Here is a 15,418-nt window from a genome sequence, read left to right as displayed (position 1 = left end):
GCCGCCGGCGCCGCCATCTTGGGCGCCGCCATCTTGGGCGCCGCGCGGCCCCTCCGGCCGGCAGCGCGAGCCCGGAACGGACGTTCCGCGGGGCGCGGCGGGGCCCGGGGCCGGGCGGGACCGCAGCAGCCGCCACTCCATCGGAGCGAGCGGCTTTCGGTGCTTAAATAAGCGCCGCCCGAGACTGTGACAGTCGCTGTTGTAGCGGGAGCTTGAAACAGAGGCTCCTGCTGTGGGGCTTCAGCTGCTAGGGACGAGGAGGTTTCCGAGCCTGGGGGGCAGTAGCGGTAGATGAGGTGAAAGCCCTGACGGGCCGCTACGCAGTTAAGTGTCCTACTAATGAAACAACTAATAGCAACAGTTGTTAATAACAGCGTTGAACAGAGGCAGTAAGTCAGTGATGGGCAGCCTGTGACAGCTGTAACCGCACTAATTACTTCCAACCTACCGGTGTGTCCGCACGCAGCTTACGACAGCCCCGGCCTGCGCGGGCCCCTGCGGCGCCTCGGGGCTGCGCGGGGGTGACCCGCGCRCTCAGAGTCATCTTTTCCTCGGGGACTCGCGCTTCCCCTGCCCCTTGAAGCTGCTACCACCACGCAGCTAGGGACTTGCTGGCACCATCCAGCACCCAGGGTCCATAACAGGCTGAGAAACGTAACTGTCGTCTAGTAGCAACAAACCTCCCGGAGCGGTGTTACTTCCCTTAYTTGTGTGCTCAGCGCTGGCGGGGCAGGTCAAGCTTTTCGCATAGCTCCATGAGGAGCAGGTAGAGCACCACAGCCCRTCTGACCTGTGGGACAGTAAACCCACTGCTCTGTGCTATCCGGTGTCAACTRCCTCTGGAAAATCACAGTAACAGCTAGTAACGTGTTTTCTCTGGGCTTAGTTTGCATTCAGCTTTTGTATCTCTGCCAGGAAAGGATGCCACCTTCAGAGGGCTGCAAGCTGTTGTTGAASTGTCCTCTACTTTTCTGTTGACCTCTGCTGGATCTGTGCCCCTGCAGCTGCACGGAACAGACGTGTATGCAGGATGGAAAACGTTCCGCTTTGGTGRCAACCTAACAACACTGCCACAAAAAGGCTAGGGAAGGATAAGCCCATTCTCCCAAAACATAGCAGAAACCGGTCAATATGGCGGAGACTTGGAATACACCCTGAAAGGTGYTAGCGCCTCACTTAGGTGATAGAGCACCACGCAGGGTATGACAAGATGGGCAGGAGACATCTGTAGCTCTGTTTAATCTCGGTACTGTATCAGATGTCCGGGGCTGAGTTAAACTCTCTGACCTTGTTTCCTCTTCAGCCTTTCTAATTTAAAATTGTGCCTCAAAACCTTTTCAAGCTCTAAGCCTGAATTCTTGTTTTTACAGCAGAGTGTTATGTTTGGAGGTTTGATGCCCTTATGACTAAGAGAAGGATTTTAATGTTAAAAYTGTACAGTTAGGTCAAAACTCCTGGATGCTGTTCCCTTCTGCCATTCTTGTTATATTAGTAGACAAACCACTAATAGCCTGATTTTCAGAAATGCCGAGTACCTACAACATCCACTGTGGGAAATGGGGACTGCAAATATTTAGCGTCCTTGAAACTCAGGTCATTAATGGCTTTTTTCATTTGTTTACCCAATGCGCAAAGCAGGTATAATAGCTTGCTTTTATCACACAAGGGTGTTGTTAATGYAAATTAATAAGAATTTGCAAAGTTCATTTAGATCTTGGGATTAAACAGCTCATTTCAAGGGGCTGTTACTACATAAAAACAAATATAAGCACCTAACAAGAACATTAAATGCATGCAATCATTCATAATGTGCACTCATATAGACCCTCTCACCTAAGATTTTCTAAGAGCTATTAATTTAGCTAAACAACTCCCTTTGTGAGGTAAGTGGTACATAATGGTTTTATTTCACTGACGGAGAAACATATACACAGGTTAACTGGTTTGTCCACTATTGCAAAAATGATCGATACCAAATTACCAAGTCATATCTGTTCCTACTTTGATTACTATCAAACTCCCTTATTATTAAGGAAAATCTTTACAGATACACATCCTGTGAAATGTGCTTGCATGCCTTTCTTGGAGGGAAGGGAAATAGGGAATAAACATGTGAAAGCTTATTTTCCTAATGGATTTGTTAATAGATTCAATTTTCCAGAGAAGGTTAAAAGCAGAGTAAATGTTAGTGTGAGGCATACCTATGATCCATGTCAAAGGAGAGAGCCTTACAGAAGTAATTTTTAACTAGCTAGAAGTCATCCTCTTTAAACATCTCTGCAGGGCTGATTCTGTTTTATTGGTTTCTCAGAAGTTACCTTAGCTACTTAGTTTCAGGCAATGACAAAAGCACTTGGTTGTCTCTCCTGAATCTAAGGATAGAAAAGTACCTTTTACTGCTATTTCAACGTAAGGCTTGAGGGCTTCCTATCCTTTAATTTGCAGCTGAAGGAGGGACAATCAAATCAGATGTTCTCTCAGTTCTCCTTCTTATCCTGTACTTAATCCTTCTTGCTCCCTCCCTGCGTAGCATAGGGCTGTCCCTTTTGCTAACTATGCCGAGAATGTCAACAGTCTTCTTGTGACAAACGCAGTGATGCAATAAGAGTTATTAAAAGGTAGTTAGTAAAGCAGAACAAGCAAGCTGTTTTAACTCAGTGTAACCTGAAACAAGCAATGAAGTATCCTCTGGTCCCTTTGGTGAATGATTTGACCTTTCCTCTTCTTTTCTTCTGGCTTTGTTTGCCATTTGCACTGCTGCTGATCTTAATGATTATCTGGCTACAGCTTTTACTTAATGAAGGTAAGTTCTGCAGTTGATTGGATAAATGCTTTTGCATAAAGGCTTTGTGYATTAGCATTCTACCAGCTATTTTTAGCCTGATGCCATTTGTTGTAGATGGAGACTAAARGGTGTTTTTTAGTACTGTTGGTAGCATATGGAAAATCAAACTCAAATTATTACGTCTTTCTGTTAAAAATACTTATAAGGAGATAGATTGTTGCTAGCTTTTCTTCCTTATCCTCTGCCTTTTTCTCAGAGGAAATTTAATGTAAAAAAGGCAAAAGACAAATCATTTTTGTAACTTTCCTTCCCCCTCAAATCCCCCAGAAAACAAACATAACTCTCTGATGTTGTAAATCTTCAAACTCTGGCATTATAGTTCATCTGTATTTCTCCCTTGTGGGGAGTCACCTGCGAAACTGTTAAGGAATTCTGGTATCAATATTGCAGCTGATAGAAAACCTCTGAGGGGAGCAGGACATGTGTTTTCATTTATTTGTATTCTCCATCTCTTTTGATCCACCACTGATAGTTGTTTCTAACATGTCAGTAACTAATAACAGGCTTTGGTTTAGGCTAATAATAGGCTTGTTGATGTACTCACAGGAATAAAGCATTGCTAGTTTGCTGTAATCCTGGAGCATAAGCAACCACAGCTGAGGAATCGATCGTAAGTTCAAAAGCAGTGTTTCAGCCTTTGCAGAACAGCTGCAGGAAATAAGAACAAAATTCAACATCAATAAGCTTTTAGTTCTGTTTGGTATAATCTGTTTTTACTTAATATTGTGGTATCCAGTCCTATAATAGATACCATAGAAGTAGTGACAACAGATGATTCCTTTGGACAGACAGACAGACAACAGTGGAACATAAGGTACTCGCCAAGACAGAGGCTTGCACTCCTTCCTCCTTTCAGTCCTGCATGTATGTGCACATTACATTTTGACTTTTAGCTCCCATTTTCCAGCCTTAACAAACAACTGATACTCGAAATGACTTCTGCTTACTGCACTAGTGAAGTATTCTGTACCCCGCATGCTCAAGTGCACTCTCGTGGATAACTGATCAAAGGAATTAAACAGAATGGTTTTTAAGAGTGGCAGTGGTACAAACTACGCTGAGTAGCATAGGAATGGCTTCCTCCTGATGTGTGGAGAGCAGAATAAATGATACATATGTTTTGTACAAGTATAGGATAGCCAAAGTAACTCTAGCATATGTTGATGCCTTGAATGAGATTTTCATGTTGTTTGAACTGCATTTTCTAGCCCTAGGATGACCATTATTATCACTAGGCCTCCAAGGATTTACACAAATGCTCTAAATTCTATTTTAATCAATAGGGCTAGGTACATTCACGAATTTTGATATACTAGTGTGTTTGTAGGGCAAGGCATTAGAGTGTTTCTCAGTCTCCAGAGCAAAATTAAAATGTTCATTTTTTTAATTTCTTCCTGACTAATTCACTTATATCTGCTTATTGTATGCTACYTTATAGGAGGCACAAGTAAAAAAGCTGGTATTTATTTCAACTCTTCCTGTACAAAATTGCTGATTAAACTGTAATTGGTTGCAATCAAACATTTTTACAGACCTTTTATTCTGAATATTTAGTTGGGCTTGGGAAATCTTTTATCCCAGGTGAAAAAGATTTTGAAGAACCTTGTCCAGCTCTTAGATCCTAGGTRGAACACTCAAGGTTTGCAACTAGATTGAGAAAGTAGTATCTAACTTGTGATGTGAACAAGTCTGAAATAGAAATCTCTGATACGATGTGTATGGCATAGAGATGCATGCTTCTCTGGCTCACTTTTCCTATCAGAGCAATACTTTAAATGCAGCTTCTTTATGCTAATATTCTTATGGCTTTTAATTTTTGCTTCAGTCACATACAGATATTTTACACATTCTTTTTAAAATTATTTCCAGCACAGCTGCCTCGTGCAAATGAAACAAAGAAACAGTCTGATGAGTCTGATTCAGACACTAAATTTGAGGATGAACCAACAGAGGAAGAAAACCGGAATGAGACATCCAATACAGAAATTCAAGAGGAGATGCAACYGAGTGGATCTGTAGGAAAACTGAGGCCCAAACCTGCTTATCTGAGTTCAAAACCAAAAAGTCAAAAGCGAAGTCTTTTTGCAGCAATCTCAGACAGCTGGTCTCAGAGCCAGAAGATAAGATCCTCCCGCTTTGAGAAAAATGTCTTCTATAACACCATGATGGTGAGTAGTGTGACCAGACTACCTCTTCACATATCTCCTGCTTTTGTGCCTCAGTTTGTACTTTTTCTCACCTCTGCCTGACTCTCCTGCTCCAGATGAGGTCTTGGGATAAGGGAAATCTGGTTTCTGTTTGGTTAATGATTAATAGAGTTTATTTCTGTCTTCCTTATAGGAATGACTGCTGTTGTGGGCGAGTTAGAGGTATTACCTAAATATACAGAATAACTACCATATATGTACATATGTATATGTACTTGTGTATGTGTTAGTGATATGTCAGTGATAAACCTGTATGCATACCTGTTGAAAAATCCTTGAGAACTGCATTTGAAACGATGCAGATAAAATTATTTCCCACTTCTCTAAGATAAGGGGCTTAACCCAGCTGTGTACAGAAACCCTCCTTTGATACATATGGTTTGATTATATTGATATTTTAAAAAACTGTTTTGRATATTTTACAGTAGAGTATGCAAGTAAAATTTCTTCACTTCCTTGATAAGACCTTAAGCTAGAAGTCTCTGCAAACATTCTAGTCCCAATCCTCTTAGGCTTCATACAAATCCCAAAAGATATATTTGAAGCAGTGGAGGAGATTAGTGTCTCATGTGTCTTCTCCTCCCCCGTGCCTTAACTGTATGTTCTTTTGCAATTAGCAGTCAGAAGGGAAAGTTAGGTACCTCCACTGTCACGGTTCACTGTCCTGTCTACTCGTTTACATTGCTCACATTTTTGAACTGCAGCAACTGAAGTATTCACCCACATTTACTTCCACCAGCTTTGATGGAGTGATAACCTTTGTTAGGCTAGAATAGTTAAGGATTGGCAACATAAAYCGCTGCAGTTGTTTAACTAGCACACCCTGAAGCTGGACTGGAGCATAGAATCRGTAATATCTCCAGTTCATGTATTTTTGACGTCACTAACAACACCAAGGCAATACCAAATCAGTGCAGTAARGTTTTTTGTTTTGCTTTGTTTTTTGTTCACAYACTAGAGAAATAATACTCAGAATGAACTTGGCCTTGGCTAGGGTACCAGCTGATTTCTATGGAGCTCTTCAAAAATGTAAGTGTTGACTTGAACAAAGCAGCCTGAAAAACTGGAGCTCAAACTTGTCCTTGGTATGATATATCACTTTATACTGAACGGATTGTTAGTGGTGCTGGGTAGATGAGGGAAGGGAACCGGAAAATTATGGTCTTGCATCATTTGTATCCTACTGAAAAACTATCTTCTTTTGAAAACATCATTGCYGTGACAATTCTCTTCCCTGTTTCTTCACCAGCTATTGTGCACCATGCTTCCTTCCCTCATCTGGAATTTTGTCTGCCAGTTGTTCCAGATCTCTAATGTCCTGAGGGTTCARCTGCTGCCAACCTCTCTGATTTTCTACGTGGCTCAGCTTTTCATTTTTCTGGCTGAAAAAGTGGTGAAAATCCTGGGCTCCTTGAAGCTAGAAATGAGAGGGCTGTCAGCTTCAACCTAGGGGAGGAGATGGAAGAAAACTGGAGCAGAACAATGAAGCTCAAACAGAAAACCACATCAAGGCAGAAATAAAGCAGGTAGTCCATGACCATTAGCAATAATCCCATTCCATGACAGTTATTACGACATGATAGAGGGAGGCTAAGAATTCTCTGAAGAGGAAACGTAGTCAAGACTGAGCTGATGCACACTCAGGTCACAACAGCTACTTTCCTTGTGAACAACATTGGCTAAGTGTTAAATGGAGCACAGTAACTAGCCTCTTGTCTGGTTTTTGGTTGTGCACTCAGCTACTCTCCCAAGAAAGGGATGAGTCACTTCTAAAAGGACCAAACATTACACTAGTGCTTGTCATGCTCTCTTTCTGTTCACTATTACCAATTTTTGATTTCAAACAAATAAAATCAAGGCACTACTATCTGAAATGTTTTTAACTGGGACTTAAAAGAAAAAAACACTCCAGTGATAGTTTGCTCCACACTGCAATTAACACTTTTCTGCTCTCCAACTTGTRATGTCTCAAAGTAGACAGAGGTTCCCCCCCCCAGTGCTCAGGTTTAACAAATGAAACAATTCTACCTCACATTAACAAGAATAATTAAACTTTTAGCAGATTTTGAGAATGAAAATTCCTCATTTCTGTGCAGATTACACCTTTTCAGCACACCTGACAAGCTGGTACAAGGCCGGACTACATCCCAGAAAGGCAGTCAGCAGCAACTTGATTTAACTAGTCAGTGGGACCACAGGAAAGATGGGGGGACTGGGATAAGCCAAGGTTTTGTGCTGTAAGTGTTTATCCAGTAGTCAGGCTATAAAACAGAACAGCCATTTGCTCCTTGCATTGATGCACACAATCAACAAACTTCTTTTGAAAGAAGAGGAGCTAACAATAGCAAGTCACATCCCAAAAAGCACATTGCTGCTTGAGAAAATCTTTGTCTCTGCTTCTGATGTGAAGTATGTCTCTGCATAGGCTTACGTGGAAAGTCTGTGTGAGTTATAATTAGCACAGGTTAGTATGAAGCATGTCTTGGTGGTGTTTACTYGTATTTGCCTCCCCATCTCCTGAAGTCTGTGTGTTCAAATATTTGTCCAAAACAGTATGCTTTTAAATAAAAACTTGTTTGTCCATTCCTTTATTTTTGCAAGTTCTTTATTTAGGAGAAAAACCAAATATATTTGCCATTCCTCAACTGTTTGCTGAGGAACTCACCAGCTCCCTGTCCCCACAGGAGAAACCTCTGAGCTGGGATATTCCTCAGGTGGGAGCAGCCCGTTTCTCCCTGCTTTGCCCAGGCGAACGGCACCCTCCGGCGGGCGGGGGGATATTTAAGGCGGCCGGAGGCGCTGCTTGCGGCTATTTTTAACGCGGCCGGTAGCGCAAAGGGAACGGGCTGCGCGGCGGCAGCGCGGGGCGCCGGCGGCGAGCTCCGCCCGGGCGGGGGCGGCTCCGGCCCCGCTCCGCCTTCGCCTCCCCGGCGAGCGCCGCCGCGGCTCCCCGCGCAGGTAGGCGGCGGCGGGCGGCCGCTATTCCCACGCTCCGCGCTTCCCTCCCGCGCCTCTGCCCGCCGCCGCGGAGCCCTCGGCGGGCCGCGCAGGTACCGGGGGCTCGGCCGCCGCGGCGGGGGGCGCCGGGCTCCCGCACCGCGGTGCCGCCTCCGCCGGCACTTCGTCTCCCTGCTGTCTCTCTCTCTCTCTCTGTTTCGCTCCAGGCTGAGCCGCTGTTCGCAGACCTTGTCTAATCCGGTGGGTTTACGCTGGACGGTGTTGGRGAGACTCTGGCCGCGGCCCGAAACGCGGGTTCTCTGTTGCCTGACGCGCCGTGGCGCTCCGTGCTAAATCCCTGCCTTTCCCGCAGACCTTTTCTCCCCTTGCCCTCCTGGGCAGCAGAGCTGTGGCTGAAACTGAAGTTGCCTGCTGACATCCCAAAGTTGTCTTCCCGGGCTAGCAAGAAGAGTGCTTATTGGTAGCCTCGGGGTTTTTCTCTTTTCCGTGTAATTTATGTGCTCCTTAAAAGGTGTCAGCAAGGGCTAAATCTTGCAGAGGAATCACGGGGGATGGCTCCTGACTCTACAGGGTCTTGCTTGTTTTGGACTGCTTGATGGTGTTGGGCTCGCTGTCAGTCTCGGTGCGCTAAGAAGCTGTAATGGCTTTTGGCAGTTGCCAAGCCACCGTAGTTTGCGCAAAATATGCTTTGCTGTAGTCTTCCTTACGAAGAAGTAAACAACCTGAGARGGATAGGTAAGCTATCTCAAGGTCTGCGAGGGTATAACTGCTTTATGTATTGAATGGTAGTGTTTTAAAGCCTGGTGGTGCTCAAGTATATGTTTAGGGCAATTTTTAGCTCGTGTAAATACTCTGGGAATAGCTTTAACTTGCCTGGGCTGGCTATCGCTTGCAGTGTCCCTGTAATAGCGGGGAGGCTGGTGCCAGCATGCAAAACCTGTTTGAGAAACCTACTTTGAGTGGGTTTGAGGTTTGAGTAGCTCATGCTGAGTTCCCCAGGGCCACAGCTATGCTGAGAGCATCGCCTTGCTTTCCTGTCCTTGGGCTATGAGAAATACTTTGCGACTAAATATTTGACTGTTAAGGATAAAGGTTTTCTGTGCAGGCTCTGCCGTGGAAAGTATGGTGGGGCTGCTTTGGCTCTGCTCTGGGTCCTCCGTTCTTGCAGAAGGTTGATTATGCGTGAACCCGACCTGGAGGGTGGGCACAGACCTACAGGCACAGGGACTTGGTTTAATCCCTGCAGAACCTCAAAGGGCATGATGTTGTGGTTCACCTCCATTTTTTTTTTTTGTATTAAAATGAAAAATCGGTGCTTTTTAATCCTTTGTCTGTGCATTGTATATTAAGTTTAAAAAAAATCTCTGGAATTTGGCTCTAAAGGCAACTCTGATGCCTTGCTTTGCTGCGTACTTGGAATCCACAGCATGAACGTAGCACGGCCTTGCAGCTTCCTTGTAGTCTGCAAATACCCAAGTAGCATCGGTGGACTTGCACTTTAATTTCTCTTTGCTGTTATATTCCTTTTGCTATTGCAAAAGCTGCATCAACAGAGCACTACGGCTTCCAGGCATTTTTGTAAAGCTTCTTCCAATGCGATAGTCTGTTTGCAGTGATTGTATATAGAAGCTTCTTTAAAAATGAAGGCTTTTCTGTGATTTTGGGTCTAATTCACCTGTGAAGTGTGGTGTTCACCTAGGGTGAGACACTCACTTCTCATACTYACCTAGCAGCTGCTGCCCCAGGGTCTGTCTATATTGTAGCAAACATGTTGTTTCCTTTGCTGAAAAAGTTTGATACCAAAAGCTGGGCTGAGGAGTCTGGAGCGCAGCATTAGTTGTATTTTCTTCTCACTGAAGGTTTCTGCTTTCAGCTGTAGTTTAGTATTTTCTTTTGCCTGAGATTAAGCCTCCTGGGAAATAGCAGCCTGTATTTCTATATRCCTAACTGTGCCACAGATGTTTTATGACCTTTTGCACATCACTTGATTTTTTTTTTTCTCTTTTTTTCCCCCTCCCCTTCTCTCCCTCTCTTACCTATAACACATTTGTTTTGSAGGCATGTTCTGAGGGTGGGGATGGCTTGTGTTCTTAAGACTCTGCTGGGAAGAATTGTAGGTTTGAAAATTCAAATGTGGGTAGTTGCCCCCTGCCTTCTTAGCTCAAATTCTGGAAAAAAGTGATTWAAAAAAAAAAGTCTAAGCTCTRCTTCAATATAAACTCAAGTGACCTAWTCTGTTTTGATGGAATGAAGTGATAAATGTCCAAAAGGCAACGTGTCAGAGAATCTGGGGATAAGGTGTCGCAGCGTGTTGCGATRTTGGACTTGTCAGCAGGGCCTCTTTTGCTAACAGCTGCCGTGTGGTTTGCTGTGGCTTTTTACATCCCTCTCCCAGAGGAGTCATGGGATGATTTAATTGGTCCAGCATCTGTTTTTAGTAAAGAGGAGCTGGGGTTCGTAGGTTCAGCTGCGTGCAGAAAAACAGTGTGCAAGACCTGGCTTGTTGTTTCTCGTGCCCCAAGAGGGCGCAGCGCCAACAGCTCTCAGACTGGTCAAGAAATGTTTCGGGATTTTTTGGTTGCTGTAAGAGGGAAAGACCCCATAAATGTTGTTTTGCAGCTCATAGTATCTTTCTTTCAAAACTGTAGGCTAGAAAGCATGACCAAATATACAATATATTTTAACTTCTTATGTTTTTGGGGCACTGAACTTGGCAAAAAAACCCTTCTGCTTAACTGGGGATGTTATAGCACATGTGCTTCTACTCTCAGCAGTTYAAGCGCTTTCAGTTGGAGCCATAAAAATGTCTTAGTTATGATATGGTTCTTGAGCCTTCCTGCTGCAAATGTAAAATCCCTATGGCATGATTTCTTAATTGAGACCTGCTGGAGTTATTTTTTTGTCCTGCAATGTGTTATACGTAATATGCTGCTTATGTCTTTATGTAGCTGACTTGAAAGGATGCCCTTAATTAGATATTTCTAATTGATCAGTAGTATTAATTTCTGTTATGTTGATGTTTTACCTTTCTAAGAAACATGGATTTGAGTTTATAAGGCACTTAACTTGAGGCTAAATTTACTACTCTAAGTCAAGCACTGCCAGACAGGAATGTAAGTTCTATTTGGCAATAAGATATTAAATATAAACAAGAAAATGGTTACTTAAAGCCATCTAAATATCAAGTATAGCTTGTATGGTTTATTCATTATTTTATACCACAGGCTTTAGCTAGAAGTCATTCGTAGCAACAGTTAACTATGTGGGTAAGTCCCTCCAGGTGTGTTGCTTAGTGAAAAGCTTGTCTGAAATTAGAGCCTGTTGCTTGAAAAGTTAGCTCTGTAAGGAGATTTTAGATTCAGTTGTTTATAATACTTTCTGGTATTTGTTGCTTCTTGGTAAGATGATCCTTTCCCATTAGGACAGCTTGTAGGCGAGCATGTTCTGTGATTGCAAAGAAATTTGGAGAAAGAAATACAAAAACTGATGTAGCTGAAAGCATATTCCCCAAAGTAGATTACTCTAAGAGTCTGGAATGTGTTGGTGGTGGGAGGCTTCAGTTTGAGTGAAACGTTGCTCCATGTGTGCAAGACTTCCTCCCCTCCTAAATAATTATTTCCATCTGCGTAGCGTACTCCAATCCCTAAGCTGCTTGTGCTGGGACYGTTGAGCAGCGTGCAAAATTTGGTGTGCTCTTGTAAAAATGGGAGTCTTTCCATTAAATCCTGGGCTGGCTATGAAGGAAGGGAACTTTGTTATGCGGAAGACTAAGGGGGCCCCCACTCTGTACAAACATCCAGGACTTTTAAGATAGGTGGCATCCTGATCTCTCTTTCATGTTCTTCTCAAAGATTTAGAGGGAGAAGTTTGGGGGATCCTTGAGTCTTGTATGATGTCTGGTAAACATTAATATTAACCTAGTTGTCTGAGAGTTACTCACTTAGTTTTCTCTAATGTRAAATGCTGTCCGTCTGTGATAACTTGCCAGGTCCTTGGCTACTAGAAGTGGATTTTGTGGCTTACGTCCTGTGAGATGTCCTTGTGAACATGCAAGCTCCCAGCATATGGTGGAGCCTGAACCTAAGAAATGACACTGAACACATCACACAGTTGAGACCTCAGCATTTCAGTAAACAACTTGGCTGAGCCCTGAGCATGTTTTTAGCATATGAATTCTTGTTTGTTGGTTTTGCTTATCACTTGATCCTATTTTGCCATAGGATTTTGCCATTTGTACTCTTCATTCCCATGTGTGAGAGACTTTACCATATCTGCAGCTTCTCGCCTTGAGAGGGAACTTGGTTTCTGAATTAGTTGAAGCCAGTGTCACTTCAGTGTCCTTTTCTGGAGGAGGTGGTGGGATAGTTATACAAATGTCTTTTTCCTTAATCTGCAGCCCTTGATGATCCTCCACTGGGTGTACTGGTGTTCGATGTGGAGAGCCTTTCAAAGAAGGGGAGTCTGCACAGCCGGGTGCTGAAGTATTTACAGGACTGTAGCACWGCTGATGTGAGGAAGAAAGACAACTTTGCAAGACACCTCTACAGTYTGCGCATAAGGCTGGCTTGCTGGTGGTGGCTGCCATTCAGCTGCTGTCAACTTAGCAAGCTTTTTTGCTGCTACTGMTGCCAAATTGACTGTTCTGCTGTTAGGCTGGAAAGTCTTCAGCTCTCTTAGTGTCTCTGTGTTTACGCTCTGGAGTATTCTGTCAGGCCTTGGACCCTCATTTCTTTCTGATCTCCTTCCTGACTACCCTAACCAAACAACTGTCCGTGGAAGTGAAAGCAGTGGTTCTTGAGGGTGCCATTTGAATCTTAGAGAGAAACAGGACTGCACGTACAYGTTGCATGTGCTCTGAATGTGAGGWGTCTCATTTGTAGACCTCTTAATCATGCCATAGAGTAGATTCATGCCTGCTCATGAAGTTGATGTCTTCAATGTGCATGCTTGGATGAATTGTTTGCCAGGCTACGAGCTTGCTGGAGAGCACTGCTGACTTGGTGCCTCCATTAAACCCCAAGAAGAAGGTCAGGGAAAATAAGTGTTGGGTTTCCTCAGTGTCTGTTAGTTTATTGTCCCTTGACCTAAGGCAAAGGAAGATCCCCATGTCTGGGCATTCACAAGCAGTGGGTATTTAGTTCCCTTAAATGACTACACAGTATAACCTGTAACAGGGGTTACCTTTTAGCAAATATRCAAACTATTAAACCATCTTTCAGTGGTGAGGAAGAAGGCTAGGTATGAYAGGTAATTAAAAACTTGCTGCTGGCTAAGCTCATGCAGCTTAAACTCTAGATCTTATTTTGTCATTGGTTTCTATTAATTTAGAATAAATTTTATGAGCAGGTTATACACAGGGCTGTGAAGAAGCTACCTGCTCTTTGTCGAGCTCCCTTGTAGTGCAGGGGAAGGTAATAAAGAAGCTCTCGAGTGAACAGTAGTCTGTAACTCTTGCTAGGTCCGTCCATAGCAGGTGGTCGATATATAATGGAACTGGAAGGATATCCTCTTTAGGCAACAAATAAGTACAACTGCTGATGAAAGTTGTTTTTCTTGGTCAAGGTAAAGCTCAAACAATGTTAATGTTTGCAGACAGCAGGGCTCACACAGTGGAAGGAAATCCTTGCATGCCTCGTAGCGGAAGGTAGACATGAGGCGGTAGCATATACATCCCTGCAGCTGATTTGAGATACCGCTGTTTTGGTCAAATGCTCCAGAATCCTGGACTCGCTCCAGCTTGTGCTTAAGGGTAAAAGTAGATAAAGGTAACGGCTGTATTTAGATGCAGCTATTTCCTCTGCCTAGCAGGAGAGGCAGGATACCTTCTGGGAGCAGTCACTCTGATATCCCTCATCCAAGTATTTGAGAGTTTGTTCACTTAGTGCTTCCTATGCACTCCTGGCTAGCGTAAAGCAGGCGTGAAGCTGCCGGATGTTTCCAGGCCAGGAAGAGATCTGAGCAGGCATAGAGCTGCAAGGTCAGTTGAGAGAATTCGAGGTTTTATTTAAATACCACCACRCATTGTGCAAAAAGCTTTTTTGGAGAATGGCTTTGTGCAAAACTAATGCTAGTTGCAACGATATGTTAGCAGGAAAAACCTTAACGAGAGGGCAAGTCAAGAAGTAGGACTGCGGACTTGCTGCTTTAAGGCTTTCCTGTGAACTCGGCTGGTGAGGTCGGTACAGTTTTGTAGTGGATTAGCTTTACTTTGTTGTCAATGCGAACAAAGCGGATGGCAAAGAAAAGCTAGTCTTTGTAAGGTCAAGAAGCTGCACTTGGTTGCCAGCTGGGGTGTCTATGAATATCACTTAACCATATATGAGTGTGATTTCTGAAAAAAAATAGTAGATAAAGTGATGCATGTGTCAGAAAATATCCGTTGTACACAAGTGTTCTGTTGTTTAGACCAGGCTGGTTATAATTTCTTGAATTACAGTTTGATTATAAGAGTTCATCAGACTTACTAGAGCTGTAGTTAACTGCTGTAGTTCATCTGCTTGTGAATGCACTTTTAGATTTTAGATATAAAACAGCTGTAGTTTTCAGCTCAGCTGCAAGTCYGAACTGGGTTTCTGCATCTTGTTGGATTTGATGCAGCTCTCACTCAATGGGTGACCTTTGCAATTTGTTTTTTTCCCTTGGAGATAGTACTGTCTTATTCTGAACTTACACACTAGCTGTCAAGTGGAAAAATAAAAAGCTGTCTTGCAACACCAGTTGATAAAGATATGAGACTTCCTATGTCCTGTCCTCTCTTCTGCCCGGTAGTTGGAAGAGTAGTTTTTTTTTTTTTATCAAAGAGCAAACAGCAGAGGGGATTTGCAAATACCAATCCAGCCTCTTGCCGACCTTTAAGATGATCTTACACAACTCACCTCGCTTGCCCTGGCTCTTCTGCCTTTAAATCCCRCACTATAAAGTCCCTTGAAAATGTTTGTAGTAAACATTTTTTATTTCCCCTCACTGGCCCCTAAATCCTGAATGGTATCTGCAGTCCTCAAATTCTGGTTTTCATGAAGACCCATGGAATTAAATTGTGAGTATTTTGGAAAAAATAAACCTGCTCCTAATGAGGTAACCAAGTCTTAACTACTAACAGCTCTGTAAGAGGTGCGAGTTGTGTTGTGAAATCGGTTTCGGCCTTCTCAACAAGTTTTGTTCCAGCTGTTGCATTGTTTGTAGATGAAACCAGTGCAAACAAGCTGTGTGTGGCGGCTTTAGGGCGAAGAGCCAGCGTAGCAGAAAGGGTGACAGCTGAGTTTTTAACTTCTGAGCCCTTGAAAGGATTGGGCCAATTCTGTTTTTGTCCCCACTCTCTCTCACCTAAAGGACAAACGAGAAGAGTGGCCATAAATGTAAATCACGGGATACTCATAATCTCCTCCTGCRCAGAAAAGTGTGAATTCCT

The 15,418-nt window shown here is 43.5% G+C and overlaps 2 protein-coding genes across 4 annotated transcripts in view; both read left to right on the top strand.

Moving 5' to 3' along the window:
• Positions 1-1,677: 1,677 nt before the first annotated feature.
• On the top strand, positions 1,678-6,589 carry ADIG (adipogenin). The gene is given in 3 exon segments (XM_085314241.1): positions 1,678-2,803; positions 4,715-5,013; positions 6,302-6,589. Coding segments are annotated over 3 exon segments (714 nt in total). The 5' UTR covers positions 1,678-2,676.
• A 1,375-nt stretch (positions 6,590-7,964) lies between these two features.
• Positions 7,965-15,418, top strand: part of ARHGAP40 (Rho GTPase activating protein 40) — a 41,228-nt gene continuing 33,774 nt past the window's right edge. Inside the window, exon 1 of one of the 3 annotated variants that reach the window (XM_085313929.1) lies at positions 7,965-8,010. The gene's annotated coding sequence lies outside the window, so the exon portion shown is untranslated. The other 2 variants (XM_085313928.1, XM_085313927.1) reach the window with 2 other exon arrangements.

The sequence above is a fragment of the Rhea americana genome, unplaced genomic scaffold (assembly GCF_003343005.1).
Source record: "Rhea americana isolate MKP2758 unplaced genomic scaffold, rheAme1 scaffold_4, whole genome shotgun sequence".
In the NCBI taxonomy this organism is placed as follows: Eukaryota; Metazoa; Chordata; class Aves; order Rheiformes; family Rheidae; genus Rhea; species Rhea americana.
Note: the sequence above shows the minus strand (reverse complement) of the source record. Positions and strands in the feature narration are given on the sequence as shown.